The sequence below is a fragment of the Gracilinanus agilis genome, chromosome 5, assembly GCF_016433145.1.
Source record: "Gracilinanus agilis isolate LMUSP501 chromosome 5, AgileGrace, whole genome shotgun sequence".
Taxonomy (NCBI): domain Eukaryota; kingdom Metazoa; phylum Chordata; class Mammalia; order Didelphimorphia; family Didelphidae; genus Gracilinanus; species Gracilinanus agilis.
In genome coordinates this window covers 300,384,548-300,409,381 of record NC_058134.1, presented here as the reverse complement: position 1 = coordinate 300,409,381, position 24,834 = coordinate 300,384,548, and the positions used below count along the sequence as shown (strand labels likewise).

At 58.9% G+C, this 24,834-nt stretch overlaps 1 protein-coding gene across 1 annotated transcript in view; it reads left to right on the top strand.

The window, feature by feature from the left end:
- CELSR1 (cadherin EGF LAG seven-pass G-type receptor 1) overlaps positions 1 to 24,834 on the top strand; it is an 89,499-nt gene that overhangs the window by 60,693 nt on the left and 3,972 nt on the right. Inside the window, exons 15-32 of the mRNA XM_044679281.1 lie at positions 13 to 137; positions 655 to 749; positions 1,784 to 1,993; positions 2,344 to 2,527; positions 3,532 to 3,675; positions 4,640 to 4,838; positions 5,143 to 5,310; positions 7,119 to 7,245; positions 9,572 to 9,772; positions 12,703 to 12,877; positions 15,039 to 15,151; positions 16,310 to 16,389; positions 16,808 to 16,934; positions 18,278 to 18,403; positions 19,017 to 19,111; positions 19,754 to 19,857; positions 20,890 to 21,057; positions 22,974 to 23,216. Of these exons, the coding sequence (XP_044535216.1) occupies positions 13 to 137; positions 655 to 749; positions 1,784 to 1,993; positions 2,344 to 2,527; positions 3,532 to 3,675; positions 4,640 to 4,838; positions 5,143 to 5,310; positions 7,119 to 7,245; positions 9,572 to 9,772; positions 12,703 to 12,877; positions 15,039 to 15,151; positions 16,310 to 16,389; positions 16,808 to 16,934; positions 18,278 to 18,403; positions 19,017 to 19,111; positions 19,754 to 19,857; positions 20,890 to 21,057; positions 22,974 to 23,216 (2,684 nt within the window). The remainder of the gene's footprint in view (positions 1 to 12; positions 138 to 654; positions 750 to 1,783; positions 1,994 to 2,343; positions 2,528 to 3,531; positions 3,676 to 4,639; positions 4,839 to 5,142; positions 5,311 to 7,118; positions 7,246 to 9,571; positions 9,773 to 12,702; positions 12,878 to 15,038; positions 15,152 to 16,309; positions 16,390 to 16,807; positions 16,935 to 18,277; positions 18,404 to 19,016; positions 19,112 to 19,753; positions 19,858 to 20,889; positions 21,058 to 22,973; positions 23,217 to 24,834) is intronic.

Sequence of the window (24,834 nt, the reverse complement as noted above, 5' to 3'; positions counted from 1 at the left end):
CTCGTGGCTCAGGCGGCTCTCCCCATGTGCCCCAGTGATCTACAGCGGCTGCCCCCGCGCCTTTGAGGCTGGCATCTGGTGGCCACAGACCAAGTTTGGACAGCCCGCGGCGGTGCCCTGTCCCAAGGGATCTGTGGGTAAGTGTGGCATGGGAGGCCGTGGGGTAAGTGGGCCAGGCGGCGGGCTATCAGCTGGAGGCCAGGCGGCGGGCTATCAGCTGGAGGCCAGGCGGCGAGCTATCAGCTGGAGGCCAGGCGGCGGGCTATCAGCTGGAGGCCAGGCGGCGGGCTATCAGGAGGTCTGTCGGGCTAGCCAGGTGCTCCCGAAGCACTGAGCAGATCCTCCAGGCTGCCCAGCACCCGCGTGCCTGCCCACACCGGCCTCAGAGGATGCCCCCTTTCACTCTCTGTTCCGGCCAGTTTGGCCGCTTGCCCATCCCCCAGCTCTGTGCCTAGAATGCCCTTTGTCCTCCCTCCATCCCTTGGAATGCCTGGTTCTCCCCAGGGCCGTCTCCCTCCCCGCTGCCGGTGCTCCCCGACCCCAGAGCCTCTTTGGGGCATCGCGGTGCTCCCTGAGCTCCTCAGGACCCGGGGCAGGCGGTGGGTCAGCTCAGCGGGCCGAGGTTCTCCAACGCTGCCGTTGTCTTGGTTCCAGGGAACGCCATCCGCCACTGCAGCAGCGAGAAGGGCTGGCTGCCCCCGGAGCTCTTCAACTGTACCACGTCCTCCTTCCTGGGCCTCAAAGCCACGGTAAGAGGCCGGCCTCCCTCCCAAGGCACAAGCCAGTGAGGGGCCGACGCGTCCGGGCCTCGAGCTTTCTGCAGCCATGCTGGCCCAGGGTCGGAGCAGGTGCCCCATCCATGGGCAGGCCCTGAGCACTTCCTCCTGGGACGGAGGGCCCTGGCCCTTTGTCCCTGTACCTGGGCCGCTTCTGCCCTCCGGAGCCAAGAAGAACCAGGCTCAGCCCTCGTCCTCCTCCCCATGGCAGCCCCCACCCCCGCGGCCTGGGTCGAAGGCCGTCCTCGGGTAAAGTCCCTGTGGAGGCGGCCAAGGAGAAGCCCATCATGGTGGGGAGGGGAGATAGCAGAGCTCTCCAAGGCCCTGCTGGGGCTCCTTCCTGGTGGGAAAGTCACCGAACCAGCCAATTGTTTTCTAATATCTCCTTTTTAAATTTTTATTTATATTTAATTTATTTTATTTTTAGACATTTTCCCACATTTCCACGATTTATTTTCTCTCCCTTCCCCTCCCAGAGCCAACAAGCGGTTCCGTCGGGCTGTACAAAAGTGGCCCCTTGGTACCTCTTTCCCCAGGATTCCGTTTTGCTAGAGAGCCGTCGTTCTAGGCCCAAGGCCCCAGGCACATCCCCATGTGTACTCCCAGAGGTCCTTGTCTCAGTGGGGACGGCATTCTTTCCCAGAAGTCTGAGGAGGGGCCTGGCTTGTTGCATGGCTACTAGTGCCAAGTCCACTTCACTGGACTAAGGGCCAGCTGGGAGAAGGGAGGGGGAACTTCAGCGAGAGTCCCCGAGGAGAACCCTTGGCCAAAGACCTTCTGCAAAAATGACGGCCGCAGGGTGCAGCTGGGTGGCTCCGTGGATGGAATGAAGCTTAGAGACGGGAGGTCCTGGGTTCAAATCTGGCCCCAGACTGGGATGGCGTCAGAGCCCTCATGAGGCCAATATCTTACTTTATTTTTATTTAAATTTTATTATATCGACATTTTAACCAAAGTGGCCCCAAATGGCCCTTCCCAAACATTCATTTTCCCTTTCCCCATTTCAGAATGAAAAACTCCACCGCAACGAGACCCGCCTGGACGGGGATAAGTCAGTCCAGCTCGCCCGCGCGCTGGAGAACGCCACCAGGTCTGCGGCCACCCTGTATGGGAATGACGTGCGCACAGCCTACCAGGTGCTGATGCACGTGCTCCGCTACGAGAGCCGGCAGCAAGGCTTCGAGCTGGCTGCCACCAGAGACGCGGAGTTCAACGAGGTGGGCAGGAGGGAGGCCGCTCTCGGGGTTCTGCAGGCCCCCGAGCCAAGCCCCGGAGCATTCCGGCCCCACAAAGGTGGGCGGTCGGCCAGCCCCGGCGCCCCATGGCTTCCGGCGTCTTCCCAAGAGAAGCCCCGTCATGCGCGCCCCGACGGGCCCATTTTCCAAGGGAGGAGACCGAGAAGGGAGGCTGTTTATCAGCCCGGGCGGCTGGGAGCGAGTCCCTGAAGCGTGAGCCGCAGCTTCTCGGACGTCACGAGATTCTTGGGAGAGGCAGCGAGGGAGGCTGTCTCAGGCCAGGGCGTCCCCGGCGGGCCTGCCCGAGGTGACTCGCTCTCGCCTCCCTCCAGAACCTCATCCGAGCGGGCAGTGCCCTGCTGGACGCCACCCACAAGGACTCCTGGGAGCAGATCCAGCGCACGGAGGGGGGCACGGCCCACCTGCTCCGGCACTACGAGGATTATTTCTCCACCTTGGTGAAGAACATGAGGAGGACCTACATGAAGCCCTTCGTCATCGTCACAGACAACATGAGTGAGCCCCGGCTGACCCACCTCCCCCGGGGCTAAGGGACACTCACAGGGGACCGGGCTTCACCCCCAAATCTCCAAGCTGGCCTGAGGCTCACAGGGGACCGGGCTTCACCCCTAAATGTCCCCCAAGCTGGCCCGAGGCTCACAGGGGACCGGGCTTCACCCCCAAATCTCCAAGCTGGCCTGAGGCTCACAGGGGACCGGGCTTCACCCCTAAATGTCCCCCAAGCTGGCCTGAGGCTCACAGGGGACCAGGCTTCACCCCCAAATCTCCAAGCTGGCCTGAGGCTCACAGGGGACCAGGCTTCACCCCTAAATCTCCCCCAAGCTGGCCCAGGGTTCATAGGGGTCAGGAGGAGGCAGGGGTCCTCCTGATCAGAGCAGGCTGTGGGGGGCTCCTTCCTCCTCTCCCCGCACCAGGCTCTCAGCCCCCCTCCGTGAGCCTCCCCAAACCATCCTCAAGGCCGTTCCAGCGAGGGGGGAGCGGGCAGGCTCGCCCTCTGCCGCCGTGGAGGGGTCCTGCCGACCCGGTGGCTCCCCCGTGGCCTCGCCGAGGGCTCGGGAATAGATCTGGAGGGGGCGTCCCATGAGCCTGCTTTTCCTTTTTGACATTAAGAGCCGCCTCGCCTTGCGCCTCGGAATCAATACTGTGTCCTTAGAGGAGCAGTAAGGGCTGGGCCAGGGGGTGAAGTGACTTGCCCAGGGTCACACAGCTGGGAGGTGTCCGGTCTCTGGCTCTCCAGCTGCCTGGCTGCCCGCTGCCCCTTCTTTTTATATTCTAATAACTGGATTTCACATCGCGGCTTCCCTCGCGATCCTGTGGGAGGCGGCATGGCCGGGCCTCGGAGGAGGCGAGGAGCCCTGGGTGGAGGCTGCCGCCGCCCCCCTCCGAGGGGTCCCCCGGGAGGCAGGGGTGCCCACGCAGGGAGCCCCCCCAGACGGCGCGGCAGGCGTCCAGCCCGGGTCCCCCGGCTCCTCCTCGCCTGACCCACCGTTCCGTTACAGTCCTGGCGGCCGCCGTCTTCGACGAGGCCAACTTCACGGGGGCCAGAGTGCCGCGCTTCGAGGACCTTCGCGAGGGCTACCCCAGGGACCTGCAGTCCTCCGTCCTCTTCCCTGCCCACCTGTTTGAGCCCTCGGACCGGAGAGGTGAGTCTGGCCTCGCCGGGAGGCTGCCCATTTCTCCTTCCCCGGCTGGGCCGGCCCTCGTCCTCAGGAAGCTCACCTTCTGTCCGCGGAGTCTCGGGTTCGAATCCCACCCTGGTACTCGTGTGGCCCTCAGAAAATCACTTTGTTCCCTCCGCGTCTGGCCTCGGGGCTCTCGGAGGTGCTTCTCCGCCCTGGAGCTACCCTCCAGGGACTCGGACATGGCTGGCCTCGCTCCGCCCAGGCAGCCCAGAGGCCCCCACCCCGATTAGGGCCGTCCCTGGGGGAGGCAGCAGGCGGGGCGTCATGGGCAGCCGTGTAGACAGCGCAGTGGGATGGGGGAGCGTGTCCAGACCGTGGGCCGTAGAGCCGGGGTGGGGGGCCTTCGGGGCCGGCAAAGCCAGCCCCTCCCTCTCCGGTGTGACAGATGACAAAATGGGGGCCCTGAGAGGGGTCTCGTACAGGGTCACCCAGCGGCTAAATGTGAGAGGCAGGATTTGAACCCAGGACTTTCTGTCTCTAAGTCCCTCGTGCTCCACAGTGCCCACGAGGCCTCTCTGGGAGGGTTTTTGGAAAGTGTCAAGAGCAGGAAACGCCCCCATGGGAGGCCTGAGGGAGGCTGCCTGGACAAGGGAACGTCGGAGCCACACAGATGGGGGGGACATTCCGAGTCTTGGGGGACCTTCTGGGGATGTACGCAAAGCCACACGCAAAGGCGGGGTTGTCTGCAGTCCAGTCACCTGGGCCGGGCCAGCCCTCGGCCACCGCTGGTCACCCAGGCCGGGCCATGCCTTGACCCCCAGAGGTCACCCAGGCCGGGCCATGCCTTGACCCCCAGAGGTCACCAGGCCGGGCCATGCCTTGACCCCCAGAGGTCACCAGGCCGGGCCTTGGCCTCTCCTCGGCGCCTCTCCAGCCTGGCTGCTCTGCCCGTCCGGCCTCTCTGACTCTGGTGCTGATCTTGCAGACGCCCCCACAGTGAAGCCCTCCAAGCCCAGAGGGACCCCTGGAGCCCCCCCACGTGACCGGGCCACCAGGGCCCTGTCTAAGAGGAGGAAGCGGCAGCCGGACACCCGGAGCCAGCACGCCGTCGGCCTGGTCCTCATCTGTCGCTCCCTCGGCCAGCTGCTGCCGGAGCTGTACGACCCCGACCGGAGGAGTCTGCGGTGAGCTTACCCCCGGCCGGGGGGCCAGCCAGGTGCCCAGAGGCCTCTTCTGCTCCGGCCCCCCCAGCTCACTCCCCATCCCCTTCCTTGGGGCCAGAAAGGGTATTATTCAAGAGTCTGAGGCCCGCCGTGTGGCACAGTGGAAAGAGCATCTGGACCAGGAGCGGAGGCTCTGGGTTCTAATCCTACCTCCTGTGTGCCTTGGGGCAGCCCTGTGGACACCAGGCTCGCCCATCCTTCCTCCCGGCTTTGAGGAGGCTTTCCCCGCAGCGTCCCTAATTCGCACTCGCTGCTTTTCTTCCAGACTGCCCCACCGGCCCGTCATTAACAGCCCCATCGTGAGCACCCTGCTCCACAGCGAGGGGGAGCGGGCCTCGGCCCAGCCAGGGCACCCCATCCTCGTGGAATACACTCTGCTGGAGACCCAGGAGAGGACCAAGCCCGTCTGCGTCTTCTGGAACCACTCCTTGGGGTGAGCGCGGGGATCCGGAGGGAGGCTTCTCGTCCTCCAAGTCATGGGAAGAGGCTGTGGGCCCGCCCAAGGAGGGGAGGCTGCCGCTCAGGGGGCCCAGGGAGAGGCCATGGACTCGCCTAAGGAGGGGAGGCTGCTGCTCAGGGGGCCCAGGAAGAGGGGGGCAGGTCAGGAGCTTCCAGAAAGGAAAGAGGGAGCAGACAGGGCACGGTGTTTGCGGGGGAGCTAAGCCCCCGATTAGTGATGGCAGCTGACTGGTGGATCGGTTGGTCACATGCACTCACTGCCTCCCTAGAGCTGGCTGGAGGCTCAGAAGGTGGCTGGCCTCGGCCACTTAATTAGCCGGATGACCCTGAGCTAGTCATGTAGCCCTGCTTGTTTCAGTCTTGTGTCTCAGTTTCCCTCACTGTAAACCAGGGATAATCACAGCAGCCCTCCCACCAGCCTCCTTGTTCCGAGGCTCAAACACAAGTGCCAGCGGTTACCATTATCGTTATGGGCGCTCCTACCTTGGCCTGGCACACAGGTGGTGCTTACCAAGCAGTGAGACCGTTCCAGGAGGGCAGAGCCGGGGCCTCCTCCGGGCTGGCTGCAGGTGTTCGGGCTCCTTTGTCTGCTTCCCGGGGGGGGGGGGGGGGTTTGAGGTTATTTCCTGGAGGCTCTGTGATGTCCAGACAAAAGCGGCCATAAAGCGCGTTTCATCGGTTTCCCCGAAGAACCAAAGGGCCGTCGACTCCTCCGACTTTTTCCTCTGGCACCAGCTCATTGTTTCTGCACAGAAGCCCCATGAGTCATTGCATTTAATCATTTTTACTGGATTTTTATGAAGCCTCTTTTATTCAAGGAGCTTCAGAAGGGCCAGACAGACTCTTATTAACTTTCACACCCCATTTTATAGATGAGTAAACTGAGGCTGGAGCTGGGGAGAAAGCCATTTTCCCAGAGCAGAGGCGCGTGCGGGTTCTCTGCCTGGCTTTGGACTAGTGTCTCCTGGGCTTTGAGGGCCCCCGATGAGGAGGAGGATGTGGGCTTGGCTCTGAACAGATCCCATAAAACCCTTGGGGAATCCTCAGACCAAAGGGTCGCCCAATAATGAGGCTTTTATGGCCCTTCCTTAACCGCCCCTGACTGAAAGGAGAGGCTTTGAAGCAGCAGCCCTTCCATTCTTCTCCACGCAGGAGGCGATGGAGTGTGAGAGAGGCGAGAGAGCTCCTGGCCCTGCAAGAGGAGGCGAAGGGGCAGGGAAGGCCAGGAGCTCCCTTGTTCTCAAACACCCAGGATGGTGGGGGCCATGAATGGCCTGAGGAAGGCCTTGTGGGAGGCTACGGTGTCATCCCTATTCCTGGACAGGGACCCAGGAGACCCGGGCTCCCTCGTCTGCCCCCAAGAAACTCTGGGACCCTGCCCTAACCTCCTCTGGATCTCAGCCTGCTAGTCCATAAGGAGGAAGTCTCAGGGCACTAAAGGCCCAGAGAGATAAATGAGAAATCAGTGATCGTGGGCTGACTGGGTGCCTATCCCTGTGCTGCATGCCGTGGGTACCACTCTGTTCCCTCAAAGGCCTACCTGGGGCCACAGAACCTAAGGGGGAGGCCCGTTGCGGGTAGAAGGAAGGGGGCCTGGGTCGGTCCCTATCTCCCCAGGAGGAATGGAGCCGCTGCCGGCCCCGTCTCTTCCAGGGCCCCAGAGCACCGAGGCAGCAGCCGGGAAACGGAGGGGGCTTTGGGTGCCATTTACCCAGGATGGCAGGAAGAGCACTCTGGGGCCCCGGAGCGGGAGGGGATCCTAGCTGGCCCTTTCTGCCCTAGGAGCCTGGGTGCCGGGGGCTGGTCGGCCAAGGGCTGCGAGCTGGTTTCCAGAAACAACAGTCACATCACCTGTCAGTGCAGCCACACAAGCAGCCTGGCCGTGCTCATGGACATCTCCAAGCGCGAGGTGAGACGTGTCCTGGCGTGGAGGAGGGAAGGCCAGGCCCGAGGGGCCTGACTGGGGCTCTGTGGGTTTTTAATATTTTCAGAAGGAGAGTTGAATAGAATCAGCTTCCTTAGGCGTTGTTCTTAAAAAGGGTCCCTGAGGCTCAGCACATCCCTGGCTTAGAACAGGGGGTGGGAGGGACGGGAGAGGGCTCTGAGAGGTACCTCGAGAGCTATGCCTTTCTTTCCTCCCCACAAGGGCCACCTCTCTCAACAGCTTTAGACACACTGGGCCGTTTGCAGAATGGGGTGCTGGTGGGCCCATTGGGCTTGCTCCTCCTGGATAGAGGGTACCCCAGTGCCCAGAGCTGCCTCAGGGCGGGGCTTCATTGGCCTGAGAGACAAGCCTATTCTGGCTTTTACCTTGAGAACCAAAGTTCTCAGCAAATATATCCGAAGGGGAATAAGCCCTCCTACCCCAGGGTCCCCACAGGAGAGACCAGGACCCCCCAGAAGCTCCCAGAGCTCTGCTCTCATGAATGTGTCTTCCATCAGGCTGGCCATGTTCAGTGGCCTCTCTTGAGGCCCAGACTGTAAAGTGTGGGGTTCCCATACAGAAGGGGTACCCCCAAAATCAGAGAGACAAGAGTGTGGCTTCCTCCAGCCCTGGAGAATACAAGAGTGTGTGAGATGCCTGAAACCTGACCCACCAAAGGAGTACTTCCTTTCGCATCCCCACCTTCCCATCCCCAAATCAGAACTCTTAGTTGTAAATTGGGCATAACGATCCGAGGCAGCATTCTGTAATAGAGAGGGCAGGACTCGAGTCAGGAAGACCTAGGTCTCGGGGCCACCTCTGACATTTGCCAACTATTGTTATATTTGTATGAAACAGTGTTTTGAGAAGCTGAAGGCATGGCCAGATATCGGTAACTTGCTAGACTCCCTCCTCCTCCACTGACAGGCTTGAGTGGCGAGGGAGGGGCATAAACTGGCTCCTTCTCCCCCCTCCCAACAAACAGTTAGAAATCAGTTGGAAATGGAGGTTTGATCTGAACTCTTCTGACAAGGCTAGGCAAGGCAATTCACTGTCAGTGGGAGAGGAGTGAGTGTAGCAAGTTACCGATATCTGGCCATCCCTTCAGCTTCTCAAAACGCTGTTTCATGCAAATATAACAGTTTTGGCGAGCCAGCCTAGGATTTTTATTTCAGAACCTGAGTAGGAAGTGATCCATATGGCCAGCTTCATCAACAGAGCCGTTGTCACACTGAGATGCTCTGGGGTGCTACTATATGGGATACGGCAGACCTGGGCTACCTTTTGGCTATTCCCCAATTTTTCAAACAAATGATTGAAGTCTATGATACCTACATGTGGTTAACTATATCAGTGGGGGAAGCTTTGGCATATGTGCCATCGGGGATAGCCATGGCTGTAACATTTTATGGGGCCCTGATGATAGTGAGGAAAGTTCTAGCATTTACCTTTGGAAAAACAGAAATAACAAACCTGGTTTTGGAACAGTTAGTGGAGCGAATGAAGACCCTCAAAGAGATAAATAAGCAAATCAGAGAAGGAAAGGATCTAGGTGCAAAGACAATCACGCCAATAGAAATTTTTGAAAATACAGTTACACCAAAAAAGGGGGGTGATACTAAGCAACAGGCCACAGATAAGAACACTGAAGAACAACAGGCTTCAGGGGCCGAAGCAGCTCCTGCAACTCTCCTTCCTATAACTGATAGAACAGTGGTGCAACCTGACTTGGGCATTATTCATGTCAAGGGCTACAAACCTTTCTCAGGGAGTGATTTGGAAATCTTAAGAAGGAGGTTCCTTCAGTTCTGTCACTTAGAGCTATTTACTTACCAAGTCCCTTCCATCGTCTTGGCCTCAGTTTCCCCTCTTTTAAAATGGGGACGATAATCTCTGTAGTACCCACTTCCCTGGGTTGTTGGGAGGCTTAAAAGAGATAATGGGTGGAATGAACTCTGTGAATGTTCCTCCTTGAGCTCCCAGGAGGCTGCAGGCACGGCCTTGGGGGCTGCTCAGGTCCCTCCCCTCCAGCCCTGGATCAATGACCCCAAAATATTGCTATTAGAAGCTGCCCCTGCAGAGAAGGTGTCAGGCACCAAGGGGGCGCCCTTGGCCTCAGCTGAGGACCCTTTGTGCAGGGAAGGTTCATTGAGACCCCCGGCAGCTCTTAGCTTCAATGAGCCGCTGATGTGCTGCTGGGGCACCCTAGAACCCCAGCTTGGTCATTTTCGGGGTCTTTGAGGAGGGGGCCCAGCTGCACTCAGCCCCGGTCCCATGGCCCCCTTCTTCTTCCTCCTTCCCTGTCCTGCAGCATGGCGAGGTCCTGCCTCTTAAGATTGTCACCTACACGAGCGTGGCCGTCTCCCTGGTGGCTTTGCTCATGGCCTTCATCCTCCTGTTGGTGCTCCGGACGCTCCGTGCCAATCTCCACAGCATCCACAGGAATCTGATCGCGGCCCTCTTCTCCTCCCAGCTGGTCTTTGTGATTGGGATTGACCAGACAGAAAATCCGGTAAGCTGCGCCCCCTGCCCCGGGCCAGGCTGGATCCCTGCCAGGGACGGGGTAAGACCCAGCACACCCAGACAGAGCAGACAGGGGGTGATCTGTGAGGGAGCCCCAGCCCTGGGGCCAGCAAGGGTCTCCTCTGGGATTCGAGCGGAGTCTTGAAGGAAGCCAGGAGGCAGAGAGGAAGAGCGAGCTTCCCAGACGTCAGGGACAAAGGCGAGGCGATGGGAGACGAGGTCTCGGGCCAGGAAGGCAGGCGGTCAGGGAAGTTGGGTTGCGGAGTTCAGCATTCCAAACAGGCAGGGCAGGAAGAAGCCGGATGCCCATCCCAGGACCTCAGACAAGGTCCTTGAGGTAGTCACTGAACTAGCTGAGGTTGCGGAGCAGGAACAGGCCCGGCACACCTTTGCTTTAGAAAGTGCAGGTTGGCAGCTGAACCTGCAGCAGCCCGAACTGGGGAGACTTTGGACGTAGATGGCGGGGGGATGGGGCTAGGGCTGAGTGTGGCGGGGCGAGGGGGTGACCCGACGTGTTACGGACCAAGAAACGGCAGCCGAGGTTGGAGGTGTGCGTGCGAGGAGGGGCCCCCCGGCTGGCCCGGCTGGCAGGAGGACCCACCACGGGGAATGAATCCCGACACTGTCTCGGGCTTGTCCCCTTCGAGCCGGGTTCTAAGCTGGAACTCCGGAGCCGAGGGCTGGACCGTACTGGGAATCCAGCACCTGCAGAGATGATAGATAACTGAACCCAAAGGGAGGGACGAGCTCCCCAAGGGAGAGAGGCTAGAAGGAGGAAAGAAGAGCCCAGGACAGAGCCTCGGGGCCCCCCGGGCTGTAGGCGTCTGAGGAGGAGCCCCTGGACAGAGGCCGAGGGCCAAAAAGGGCCTTCAGTGATGCCTTGAAGTTGGTCCTTCCATGGTCCCAGGGCCACGCGGTGGATGAGGGGGTCATCGGAAGCACCCCCCCCCGGTTTCAAGTACTGGAGGCATTTCCCCCGTTTTACAGATCAGGAAACTGAGGTTCGGGGGGCCCAGTCAGGAAGGGTGCTTTCTTCACCCCAGGTTGGTGTGCCTTGGGCCATTGCTCTATCCCCTGAGCCGCCTCTCAATTCATTTTCTTCTCAACTTCATCCCGTTGCTTAAACCATCCGCAAAGATCTCCCTCCCTGCGCCCTCCGAAGAGGCTGGAGCCGCCGGCCAGGGCATTCTGGGCCCGTGCCACGCTCTGAGCCCAGCGGCCACCACCCCGGCCCAGGCTAGCCTCGGGGGCGTTCTCGGAGGGCCATCCCGAGCTCCCCCGCCTGGGCACCTGCTGCCCGGCCTCTTCTCTCTCCCCACAGAGTTCTTGCCCAGCTTTCCCCTCCCCACACGAGCGGCGGCCCTTCCTGGGGTCAGGGCGGGAAGGCCGTCCATCCCCTCCTGCTCTCGGGCTCACCTGCAAGGAGAGCTGCGGACATCCAGGCGAGGAATGTGGGCCCCGAATCCGTGGGCTTGGCCCGGGGCCCACCTTTTATGAGTTCCTGCAATCTCGCAGTCGTGTTTCAGGGAGAGGCTCCGGCCGCTCCCCACCCCCAGATTATCGGCCGCCTCAAATGATTTACGAACCCCAAGATTTCTGTCTTTGTTCTTTCCTGCAAGAGGCACCGTGCCCGGGGCTGGGGCCGGCTCCCTGCTCCCGACACAGCCTTCCCCTCACCTGGATCCAGAAGGGACCTCGGAGGCCGTTGGGGCCCGCCTGTGCCTGACCAGGCGTTCCAGCAGGGATCCCCCCTTGAGCTGAGGCTCAGTGCTCCCCAAAGAATGGTCCATCCTGGCTTGCTAGCCTCCTGGCCCAGCAGCTGCAGTTCTCAAACTCGGGTCTTCCTGCTCCAATTTGTGGGCTCTTCCTCTTGTTTTCTCCCCTCCCTCAAAGACCGTGTGCCCTGTGCCAGGCCCAGGTGCCTGGGGCAGGGGAAGCCCCCCAGATCCAAGATTCCCCCAAAACACCAGCACGAGGCTCCAGAACAGACGTTCCGTGCCCCATGGCTAGAGCCCAAGATGCTCCCTGGGCAGGAGGCTCACCCCTGCCAGTCATGGGGCGATAAAGATGGCCCCGGCAGTGGAAGGGGACAGCAGCCTGCGGGATGAGGGGGGAAGGGAAACCTGCCCCCTCCTTGGCACCACTCTCGGGCTTAGACCTCCGGCGGCCAAGAGCTCCAAGCCCAACTCGGACACGAGCGCGCCATGACTCCAGGAAGTCAGCTCATCTCTGGCAGCCTCAGTTTCCTCTTCTCTAAAATTCCTAAAATGGGGATGTTAATAGGGTGATTGTGAAGATAAGCGGCGATAACATACGTAAACCGCTTGGCAAACCTTTGAGTCTGTTTGGGCTCTTCTAGGTATTATGGCTTTTCATTTTATTACTTGTTTGTTTTTTATTAGCATCCGCAGAAAAAAGTCATTGCCCTCAAGTATCTTCCATTTTGGGGGAGGAGGAATACATCCTGTACATAGAAAAGTTCATAGAGTCAGTTAGCGAACCAGCGTTTATTAAGCTCCTACTATGTGCCAGGCACTGTGCCAAGTGCTGGGTTTACAAAGAGGAGAAAATAGTCCCTGTTCGTGTACAGTGACCAACGTGAATACGAAATAATTGGGAATGGGGAGAGGGCGTTGGAGGTGTTCCTTGAAGGGAGTCAGGGAAGAAAGGAGGGCATGCCAGGCCTGGGGGCAGCCTGTGCCAGGGCCACAGACAGACCATCTGCTCCAGGAAACACGAGTGAGCCCCTTTCCTGGAGTGGGGAATGGATGGTAACTGGAGGCAGAGGTGGGCAAAGGGCTTCAAATGCCAAGCAGAGGTCAGCGGGAGCCACAAAGGGTTCTTGAGCAGGAGACCATACCTCCGGGGTGCCCATAGCGTGTGGGGATCCTTAACCAGCTGGGTCTGGTCTGTCCCCAGTTCACGTGCACGGTGATCGCCATCCTCCTGCACTATTTCTACATGAGCACGTTCGCTTGGCTGTTTGTGGAGGGCCTTCACATCTATCGTATGCTCACCGAGGTCAGGAACATCGACTCTGGACACATGCGATTCTACTACGTCCTGGGCTGGGGCATCCCGGCCATCGTGACAGGTCAGCGCGGGGGTGGGAGGCCTGGGAGGGAGGCTGGGCCTTCTGCGGCTGCTTTCGGTCATCCTCGCTTCATCCTCTCACCCCCGCCCAGAGAACAGCCCTTAAACGCTCCCCCCTTGCAGCCTTGTGGCTGGGGAGCCCGTCAGGCAGCAGAATCAGCAGCTCTGGTTCCTGACCGCCCCAGCATTTGGGCGAGTCTCATCTCCCTTAGGGAGGCCCCTCTGTCCGCATGGCACACCCGGAGTCAGAAGAGCCTCCATCCCGCCTCAGACACTGATGGGGGATGTGACCAGAGCAGGCCCTTCCCCTCTCTGGACCTTCCGTAAAGGAGAGCGAGCCACGGCCCGGACTTCCCCGGGGTTTGCGGGGTTTCCAGGGCCCCGGAGCTGGGAGAAGCCCACGTGCTCAGTGGCTGGCGGCCTAGGGCCTGGCCCATGGTCTTCGAGAATTGTTGTGGCTCAGGAGAGGCCCGAGGCCGGCCGGGTCCTCAGCACCTGCCCCCCTAAGAGCCTTCCCAGGGGGTGTCTCCCCCTCACCACCACAGCAGAATGAGGCGCCACTCCAGGACACGCCGGCAGCCACGTCCCAACTCTGATGGCATCTCTGGCCATCCCTGGGCAAGGCTGGCTCATTTTAGGTGAAGCATCTGCTGGAACGTTCTGCGGGGCATCTTCCAAATGACAGCCTTTCCGTGTGCTCCCCAGGCACACAGGGCAGCCCAACATGCCAGCTCAGCAGGGCAGGAGGGAGCAGGCTAAGGGGTGAGCGCCCTGGTTCCTGGCCGGCACACAAGCTCCGTGACTCCCCAGGACCTGTCCCATGTGCGGCTCTGGTGCCGTCCCTGAGTGGGCCTGGGCTTCCCATGTTGCCTCGTCCCTCCTCACCAGTAGGCCCACTGACTCCCCACAAAGAAGGTCCTCATGCTTGGTGAAAGCATCCCCCCCACAAGCCCCCCCAGCTCAGAATCTCGGGCTCTCCCATAGACTGGCAGTTCTGAGGGCTCAGCAAGCCGACCCAACAAGGAAGCCCACTTGGCTTTGCGGCTCCTCTCTGGGTCATTCTCTAGGTCAGTCTGCTGGACTGTGGCCCCACGGGAGAGCCAGTCGTCCTCTCAGGACAGCCTAACGCGTCCTGGGGGGGGACGTCTCCCTTAGGCTGGCTTCTAGATGAGGACTCCTTTGGCCAAGGTCGCCCCCAAAAGGAAGAATACAAAATGGCACCCAGTTCTGTAATGAGGGGGCAGAATGGAGGAAGGGGCCGAGAACCCCAGGAAGCCCAGGGTCTGTGATGATAAACTCCAGTGTGTAACCGCTGCTCCAAGCACGAGGTCCCGGCCAAGGGCCACGAGGATGGATTCTTGAAAGAAACGGACCCCAGCGAGCCCGAGACGTCGGGACACGCCAGGGACCAAGAGAAGGGGAGGCCGCCCGGCTCCTTTGGGAGCCAAGCCAAGGCAGGGAGTGTGGAGCCGTGGAGCCGGGCGCCAAGTCCGGCCGAGCCCCTCAGAACCCAGAGGTCCAGGTCAGGACCAGCCTCTCGTGGCGCGGCTAAACTCCTACCAGACAGAGCACTCCTGCAGCAGGAGGCAGCCCTCATCCGGACGGTGACGGCCGGCCGGTCCCAGGAGCACCCTCTGGCGGGCGGAGGAGCCGGGGACGCTCTCCCTGGCATCATCCTCACTTCCAAGCCCTTCGGGGAGGGAAGCGCCCGGCAGGACGGCCTCCTGGCCAGGGTCTCCTCCAGCAGCTTGAGGTCACGGGCAGACGGATGGCTCAGTGGAGAGAGCTCTGGGCCCAGAGGCGGGAAGGCCTGGGTTCCAATCCAAGCTCCGATGCTTCCTCGCGACGGGACCCTCAGTCTGCTCTCCTGTCACGGCACCTGCCCAGGAGTCGGTGCCTGCACCGAGCCCGGCGCACAGGGGGTGCCGTGACTCTCAAGGCGGGCGGAGGGCCAAGGCGGGAGGCCTTCACGGAGCAGCGCTCGGGCCTGAGGAACGCTGGGAAGGGGCCGGTCTGCGCGCTCGGCTCTCCGGCCTTCTCCCCGGCTCCTCTGTCCCTCCTTCTGACTGTCCCCACTCCAAGTTCCCTCCCAACGCCGGGCCCTGGGACTCCCCCCTTCGGTGTTCTCTTTCTGCCCTCTCTGACGTTTGGCTTTGACGCAGGGCTCGCCGTGGGCCTGGACCCCCAGGGCTACGGGAACCCCGACTTCTGCTGGCTGTCCGTCCACGACACGCTCATCTGGAGCTTCGCTGGACCCATCGGCATCGTGGTCCTTGTGAGTCCCCGCGAAGGCCTTTGTCTTTGCTTTCTTCCTGTCTCTGGCATTTATGGAGCCCCTCCTGGGGGCCCGGCATTGTGCTGAGGGGAGCCCTCGGGGAGCTTCTGATGGAATGGGGGAGACAACAGTGTGCAAGGAGGACTGGAGGAGTGAATTGGGACTTAAAGGAAGCCAGGGGGCAGCTGGCTCAGAGGACTGAGGACCAGACTTAGAGGGGGAGGTCCTGGGTTCAAATCTGGCCTCAGACACCTCGTAGCTGTGTGACCCTGGGCAAGTCACTTCATGCCATCGCCTAGCCCTGACCACTCTTCTGCCTTAGAACCGATACCCAGTATCGATTCTAAGACGGAAGGAAAGGGTTTAAAAAATAAAATAATAAAAAAATAAGGGAAGTCAGGGGGTGTGTAGTGAGTGGCGGAGTCGGGGCTTCAGGCCAGCCCCCAGCAGTCAGAGACGTTGGCAGGGTAGGACGAGGAAGAGAGCTGCGTCCAGCCAGCCCCGGGGAGAGCTCGGGGGAGAGCTCGGGGGAGAGCTCGGGGGAGAGCTCGGGGGAGCTCACGGGCCCAGCGACAGCGGCTGAAAAGGCCTTTACTGACGTTCCCCGGAAATCAGGGCAAATGGTCTTCCCTTCCCCGCTGGGCTTGGCCGAGACCAGGAGTGGCCAGTCTGGGCGGGAAATGGGAATGCTGAGGGCGGCCTGCAGAAGGCCGAGCTGGTGCTCTCGTGTCCCACCTCTGCGAGTCTGTAATCGTGGCCGAAGAGTAGCCCGAGGTCCGCGGGCTGGAGCGCCCGCCCTCTGGGCACCCAGCCAGGGACTGGGGGGTGGGAGAGGTCAGAACCCCGCCACGGGTCGCCTGGTCCAGGCCTTCAGTCTCCCCCACCACTGACGAGGCCAGAGGATTCCCCGTTCTGTGCCTCGGTTTCCTCACTATAAAGGGGGAAGCCTGGACTCGGCAGCCCCCGACATAGGACCCATTCTGGCTCCTCGCCCTTTGGCTCTGAGCGTTTCACTGCCCTCTTCTGTGCCGAGGACCCTCTGAGCAGGCTCGGCCTCCCCTCTTACCGGCCTCGCCGCTCCCAGAAGGCCCCCGCAGTGCGCGGAGTCTGAGGGGCGCTTCCGAGCCCTTCACGGCCACCCCTGTGCCTTCCCCGCAGATCAACACCGTCATCTTCGTCCTGTCTGCGAGAGCGGCCTGCCGACGGGAGCACCGCACCTATGACAGGGCCGGGATCGCGTATGTCGGGGATGCGGGCGGACGCGGGCTCCTGGGGGACCCGCACCCTGACATTTTCAGGGGGGCCACGTGAGCGTCCCAGCGAGTCTAGGCCCAACCCTGCCCCTCTGGGGGACCCTCCCGGCTTCCTCCCCTTTAAAAGAAGGCTCGGCTCACCCTCCCCGACAGTCCTTTCCAGGCCCGTGAGACCCCGTCCCCAGGAGCCAGACCCAAACACGGGGCCAGCCCCCCACTCCCGCGTCTCCACAGAAAACCCTCCCCTTCGCGTGGGCCGTGATTCCACCCAAAGGGCAAACGTTTGGTTTGGGTCCGGGTCTCTGGGCTCCGTGCTAAGGACACACAGCCTTGGTCTTGGGGGGCCTCACCCCAGAGCCCCAGGGCAGGGACGAGGAAGGTAACGCCGCCGCCGCCTCCACAGCTCCGGGCTCCGGACGGCCTTCCTCCTGCTCCTGCTGATCAGTGCCACGTGGCTCCTGGGGCTCATGGCTGTCAACAGCGACGTGATGGCTTTCCATTACCTCTTTGCCGTATTCAGCTGCTTGCAGGTAAGGGGCCGGCACGGCCCCCTCAGACGTCTCCCTCCCTCTCTCGTCCGTCTCTTCCTCTCCCTCTTGCTCTCCCTCCTTCTTGTCCTTCTGCCTCTGCCGTCTGCCTGTTTTCTTTCTCACACTGTGCACATGTTGCCACATAACAATACACTTATATCTGTTTATGTCTCATATAGTATTTGTCCATGAAAAGGTGTTAGTCCCAAGGTAGGCCCAAGAGCTTGTGCCTTGGGCTTTGTATGTATATAAATAACGTCGTGCCAGGTTATATTTCAGATCACATATATATAACATATAATTATATAATAACATGTAACGACAGTATATATACTATAACATCAATACATTCCATGCAATACATACACGCGTGTGTGCACGTCTATAAGTATCTAAACATATTGTATATAGCCCGAGACGGGCAGTTGGTTAGAGTTCCTTCGAGCCACAGGGGCATCCTCTCCCTTTTAAGGGCTCCGCTGGCCTTTCACCCCACTTCCAGGTGAATTGTGACTCTCCTGTCCCTCCGGGAGTGACCCTGGAGGAGCGACACTCCTGCGGTGCTACTCGCCCCCCACCGCCGTCCTCAGTTTCCTCAGCTGTAAAACGAGGAGCTGGATGAGATGAGCTCCTTCCGGAGCCGTCGTGGGGGTTTGGGGTTGGGGCTCTCCCCGCCAGGAGCCGGTTCTCGGCTTCTCTCAGGGCTCCCCCACCCCATTAGCCTGACTCGCTCTCTGGCCCCCTTTTGCCGGGGCCAGCGTTAGAGCAGTGAAGAATCACGTTTCCCCCCCTCTGTGTGGCCACTCTGGAACAACGACTTCCTCCGGCCTAATGTAAATTCTTCCGCTGTCCCCCGGGAGGGGGCGCTAAGAAGCGGCCTTCGGGTGTCCTGAGCAGGGGTCGTGGGAGCGGGGAGGAAGGGGTCCGAGACATCCGACTGGCCGTCCCTTCGGGGCCAGCTTTCCCAGCATCACGTGTCCTGCGAGAGCTCTGGCTTTCCCGGCCCCCAGGAAGCGGAAGCCGCTGTGCTAGGTGACCCCAAACGAGGCCGGCGGCAGCTCCCTAGGCTTTCGGGCCAGGCCCTGGAGCCCCTCTCACTGCCCGAAGACCCTCGAGGCTCCTTCTGGAGCTCTGCCTGGCAGCCTTTCCCACTCGGACTGGCACCTGTGGGATCCCTGAGCTGTTCCGGGGGCGGGCCTGGGCCCACCGGGCTCTGGGATGCCGCAGGCCCAGCACCCTTGAAGGGCCACGTCTGGCCGGGTCCTGGGCTCCTCCAGGCCACGTAGGACGGCGCCGAGCTGGCCTCCGACCCCTTCTCTTCCCACATCCATTCCCCACCCCAGGGAGTCGCCATCTTCCTCTTCCACTGTGTCCTCAACAAAGAAGTCCAGAAACACCTGAAGCTCACTCTGATGGGGAAGAAGGCCCACCCGGACGACTCCACAGCCACCAGAGCCACCCTGTTAACCGTAAGGAAAGGCCCACGGAGTCCGGGCCTCCCCTCCTGGAGGCCTCAAACTGGCCACCCCCCGAGGCCCAGCTCCTTCCCGTTGGGGCCGTCTGGGCCGAGAAGCCTGGGGAGGGCAGGGGGAGAGGAGAAGAGCAGCCCCGGGGCGAGCACCCGGCTGAACTCTCGCCCCTCTGGGCCTTCACCGTGTGCCTCCGTCTCCTCCCCGAGACAGTGAGAAGGGGACGGTCAGCCGTGGGCTCTGGGGAGGGAGCAAGTGCCTCGGCTGCCCCCTCCTGGGGCTGCAGGAGCCCCCACTCCGCTGCCGGGCAGCCCTCTCTGCATTTGACCCAAGAAGGCACCCCGTGAGGGCGAGCCTGGGGGCCACGAGGTACCCCGAAGCCACAACCAGGGCTGTTTTAGGGGCAGACAAGCGGCTAGTCTGGCTAGAGTGCCCAGAGGGCGTCCGGCTGCGGAGATCTCACTGTCCTGGGTAGACGGGTGGGAGCCACTGAAGGCTCAGGAGCAGAGGACGACCCTGTCCCCGGGTGGTCTGCCCGCTCTTGGCCGCCCCGGGATGGCTGGCCGCTGCCCCTCGCCCCGTCCCTTATTGCCGCCCCGCTTCGCCTTCGCAGCGGTCCCTGAACTGTAACAACACGTACATCGAGGAGCCAAACATGTACCGCACGGCGCTGGGCGAGTCCACGGCCTCGCTGGACAGCACCATCAGGTCAGCCACTTAGCGGGGCCCGGGGGGGGGGGGGCGGCGTGTCCCCGGACTGGCTCCCAGACGCGGCGCCTGCCAGATGAGAAAGAGCCTGGATGCTGCCAGCGCTGCTTCCGGCGCCCGTGTGACCCTGGGCTAGTCACTTTGCCCCCGAGTCTCTGTTTCCTTGCCAGTAAAATGGGAATCATCATAGCTGCCCTGCCCATGACAATCCAGGCCAGCAGCCATTGGTCAGTCGCCTACCGTGTGCCAGGATCTGGGGTTACGAAGGAAACCTCAAATAGCCTCCGCCCTCAGAGATTGCGTTCTTGGGGCCGGGCCGGGGTGGGAGGGAGAGGAAAAGGGGACCTTGGGCAAGCCACTGAGCCTCAGTTTCTTCCTCTGTAAAGTGTGGGGGAGGCGGGCCTCCGAGTCTCCTCGGAGCCAGGGCCCCGGGCTCCTTGCTCCTTTGGGTGGGGAGGGCCGGTATGTGCCCTGACGGCCAGGAGCCTGGGCCATGGGAGAGGAGGGGAAAGGAGAGCCGTCTGGCGGGGACGGTGCCCGGGCACAGGAGGTCCCAGCTCGGAGGGAGGGAGCCTTCCCCGACCCCACAGAGCCATGGCCTCCCTGGTGGGGTCCTGAGCACAAACGCTTCCTTTGTGGCAGGGAGGAAGGGACCAAGAAACTGAGCGTGTCCTCGAGCCAAGCGAGAGGCCGCCCGGACTCGGACACCCACCTCTTCCGGAGGAGGAATAGCAAAAACCCCAGAGGTGAGAACTTGGGCACGGCGTGGCGGCTGGACTGGTCTGAGTCTGAGCCCTCCGTTGGTGTTTCTCCACCCCAGCTCCATCCCTGGCTCTCGCTATGCCTTTGTCTCTCTGTCTGTCTCCTTCTCTGTTTCCGTCTGTCTCCGTCTCTCCTCCCCTCTTTCTCCTCTCCTTGCTCTCTGCCCCGTCTCTCCTCTGCTTCTCTTCACCCATCTTTCTCTCTTCTCCTCTTCTCTGTCTCCTTCCTCTCCCTTTTCTCCAGGCCTCTTCCCCTTTGTCCTCTCTTCCTGTTCCCCTCTTCATCATGGCAGTGAGCCTGTCACTGCCCTGCTGGGTGCTGGGGCAGCTCCCTGGCCCTTGGGCCCTCCACAGCCCTTTTGGCCTCGTTTCCCCTGATCCCCTTCAGGATCTCCAGGCTACTCCCCGGCTCTTTCCCTGCGCTGAGGCCTGGCTCTGGCTCCTTCCCGGCCCAGCTAAAGACTCACCTTCTATGGGAAACCTTCAGCCTAGTGGAGGAAACCCTCCCTCCATCCACAGTGTTCCTTGTTGGTTTGGAGCTGTTTGCATGTTGTTGCCCCACCAGAGTGGGAGCTCCCTGAGGGCAAGGACCGTAAGTGCCTTCTCTGTGCCAGGCACTGTGCTGGGATACAAAGAGAGGCAAAAGATGGTCCCTGCCCTTAAGGCACTTACAATCTGACTGAGTGAGGAAGAGATGCCTTATGCGGATGTGAATGATGTGCATGAATGATTAAGTGAATGAACGAGTGAATAAACAAATCCATGAAGGAATGATGACAACAAATGAAGGAAATAATGAATGAATAAATGAAAAAGTGAGTGAATGAATGAAAAAATGAGTCAGTGAAAGAAAGGAAGAAGGAATGAAGAAAGGAAGGAAGGGAAAGAGGGAAGGAGGGTGGGTGGAAAAAGGAGGGAGGTCTGCATCCCTGCCCTTAGCCCTGTTGGCTCTGACAGGAGGTACTGGTCAGCCCATTCTTGGGGTTTCTGAGCTTCCCAGGACTTTTGGCTTCCCAGGCAATGACTCGGATTCAGACAGTGAGCTCTCTCTCGAGGAACACAGTAGCTCGTATGCCTCATCACGCTCATCAGACAGTGAGGAAGATGGGGTGGATGAAGAGAACAAGTGGAACTCAGGCTCTTGTAAAGCAAATGATCGGGGACCTATCCACAGCACCCCCAAAGGTACCAGGGAAGGTGGGAGAGCATGGGAGCCATGGAGGGCATGTGCCTACCTCTCCACTGCCACTTGGGTGAATAAAAGTCAAAGAATGAGTCATTTTACTGACCCTCTAGCATATTTCTACAGCATTGAGGTCTGCAGAATGTCTAACTTCCCCAGGGCCTCATTGGCTGCTCACCCCAGTCCAGCCAGCCTACTACTCTTGGTATCATCCCATTTTATAGAAGATGCTGATGTTCAGAAAGAGGGACAGATGGGGGCAGCTGGGTAGCTCAGGAGGTCCTAGGTTCAAGTCTGGCCTCAGACACTTCCTAGCTGTGTGACCCTGGGCAAGTCACTTGACCCCCATTGCCTACCCTTACCATTCTTCTGCCTTGGAGCCAATACACAGTATTGACTCCAAGATGGAAGGAAAAGGTGAAGGAAGGAAGGAAGGAAGGAAGGAAGGAAGGAAGGAAGGAATCTGACTCCCTCCACTGTTAACCACATAGTTGAGTTCTTGATACACAGAGAGCTTTTCCAAGGAGCATCCTTCTGTGTCCAGGAAAAACTCGTGGAACAAAGGCCACCAAGGAAATCCACAGATTCTCAGAGGCAGTCCCTTTGGGACCTGTCCTTCAGGCTTGATTTAAACTGCTCCTTCCTCACTGTATGGTGAAGCATCCCTTCCTTGACAACCAGAAGCTGGGCTGGCAAGAAAGAGGAGCAATAAAAATCAGGGAGACTGGAAAGGAAATGGGCTTATGCTGCTTCATTTATTTTTTTAAAAATCCTGAATCATGGAATTCTTTGGAAGGAAAGAAAGCTCTGCTGTGTTGGAGACTATATGGACAAAGGCCCAGGGGATGATTTAGGAGAAGTCTAAAGGCTGCCTAAGGGCAGCCATAGGAACATTGCAGCCCAGAATAAACCAAAGCCCCTGGTTGTTGTCTCCTACTTTTCCCCCATCAGAATTACAGCAGCACTCCTCTTATGAAGGCTTTCCAGGTGTCCAAGAGCTCTCCTCACTACAACTCCTTGTGAGAGACAGGATATGCTAGTCAGGAGACAGCATGGGGTAGTAGAGAAAGCCCAGGACTAGTAGGAGAGTCCAGGTTTATAAAGAAGGAGGGAATGGGTCAAACATTGAGACAATGTCAGGAAAACTCAGACTTGTCCCAGTATGGCATGAACTATCTGGAGATGATAAGCTCCCTGTCACTGGAGGCATCCAAGCAAAGGCTGGAGGAGGACCATTTGTTAGTTTCTATAAAGAGATTCTTGTTCAGGTAAAGGTTGGATTTACTGATCCCTGAGGTCCCTCCCAACTCTGGGTTCTCATGACAGCTTCAACACTTTACTAGCTGTGTGACCCTGGGACAACGAAGAGTTTAGAGGCATTGCAGAAGCTGTCTGCGATAGCCTACCTTCTTTTACAGAGGAAAGAGCTGAGGCTCAGAGACATGACATGATTTGCCCAAGGTCACATAGGTAGTAAGTGTCCAAGGCAAATTTGAACTTGGTCTGACTCCAGCAAATCCTGTGCTCTATGTACTCTGGTAGGCTGCTTTTTGAGTTAGAGGACAAGCGTCGGAGTTATGGCTCTTCTAGCTAACTTCTTTGGGCCTCAGCTCCTCTTACCTCCCTCTTGGAATGGTTATAGGTAAAGTACTTTGCCCACCTAAATGGGCTGCCATAGTGTGATCTGCTGTGATTCTCCTCTAAGGGACCGCATTGGAGTCACAAGGATCGGAGTTCAAGTCCTACCTCTGACACATATACCCACTGACTTTGTGACCCAGGGCAGTCATCTAACCTCCCAGAATCCCAGGAAGGAGTACATAGCAGTGGGGAAACAATAGCCTGGGTTGGGGGCTGGAAGGAGGATCAGGAAAGGCCTTCCTGCAACTGAGCTTGCCATGTTGCTTTGGGACCCCAGCAGACACTTTGTCCAACCACATCAAGGCCACGTGGCCCCCAGATAGCATGACGGGCAGTGATGGTGAAGATGCTCGATGTAAGCCAAAGCTTAAAGTGGAAACCAAAGTGAATGTGGAACTTCACCAGGAGAACCAGGAGGACGATGGAAAGGATGCACCCTCAGACAAGGAGAACCCAGGGCTGCCCAGGGACAATCAGACAGCTCCCCAGACCAACCACCAGCATCCAGAACAGAGGAAAGGTAACGTGCTTCCCCACCCCCTGTAAGAGTTAAAACTAGATATTTAAGGTGTGGTTGCCAGAAATCGGATTTACGCGATTTCAAATTAAAATAGACCCATGTCAGGATGACTTTTATGGAAGTTTTTTTACAATTAGGAAGGTTGAAGGTAGGGAAATTGAGAGAGAGAAAGTCCGGACCAGGTAAGAATTTAGAGGCCCAGCAGAGGGGCACAGAGGTTAATTAAACAAGGCTTCTAGCCACAAGGCCTTTTACAATTAGAGAGGCAAGAGAGGCCTCCCAGAGGGTAGAGCCTCCAGAAACGCCAAGGGAGGAGAAAGGAAGTCAGCCTAACTTACCTACATGACAATTCAGAGGGAAGCAGCCTGAGGTCCCACCAGAGATCCTTCCAAACCAAGTTCAAAGCGCCAACTGCCTTCAGGAAGTTACCATCCTATTTAAAAGAGAGCAGCTTTCCTCACTTCCTGCATCCACCTCCAATTTCAAGTGGACAAATGGCAGCCTCAACACTGTTTTGGACTGCCCAAAGGGCCGCCCCTTGTTTTTTATTTGTCACTTATTGTCACGTGTGGGTCACAGACCTCCCCCCTCCCCACTTAATTCCAAGTTGAGTGGGGTGACATTATTTCTGGTGGCTGGAGTCTAAAGGATGAATGAGGGTGAGCTGATTCCATTTACACAGCCCACATTGGCACATCTAGGCAAGTGCCCTCAAGGGCCACCATTCCTCACCTGGGAGCCTCCCACCACTTGTGCTGATTACACCTCCGCAACTTATGTGAATTGTCACGACCAAAAGATCCTGCTGTCTGTGTGCCCTGATACAAAACCATCCAAATAAACGAATCGTTGAGTGAACGAATAAGCATTTCCTGAGCACTCGCTATGTCTCAAACCCTGTGACAAGTGCTGGGAGTGATCAGTACACAAAGGGTTGGTCCCAGCTCTCTGCGAGTTTCTCTTTTATTGGGGGAAGCAACACATGCACAGATAAATGAGAACAACCGTAGACGTAGTGAATACAAGTTGTGTCGGGGGAAGAACAGGAGCAACCCGGAAGATAAGAAAAGGCAATACCTGAGCTGGACTTGAAGGAAGCTAATGATTCCAAGAGGGGGAGGGGAGGAGAGAGGGCACCACGGGGCAGCCTCCCACCCATCCCTGACTATGGGACTATTGGTTTGGAGCTGGAAGGGAGGAACCTCAGAGGCCATTAGGGCCAACTACTAAGGAGGAATCTCAGATCTGGGAGTCAAATGCCTTGTCCAAGGTCATAAGAGTAGTAAAAGTGAGAAGATTCGAATCCAGGTCTTCTGACTTCAGGGTCTTCTCACTGTGCTGCAAAATTGTTGGAAAAATACTATAGATCTAGCAATCAACTGATCAATCAAAAAAACGTATTAGGCACCTACTGTATTCCGAGTGCTATGTTAGGGGCTGGGCATACAAAAATGAAGGATTCCTTCCCTGAAGAAGCCTTCATTCTATCAATGTCCTGGCAGCTTAATATTATTTCTATTGTTATCGTTATCTTTGTTATCCACTTAAAATCTTCACTAATTCTACAGGTATGGGATCCCTTCCTTCACTAGTGCAGATTGCAGCCCCTTGGCAGCTT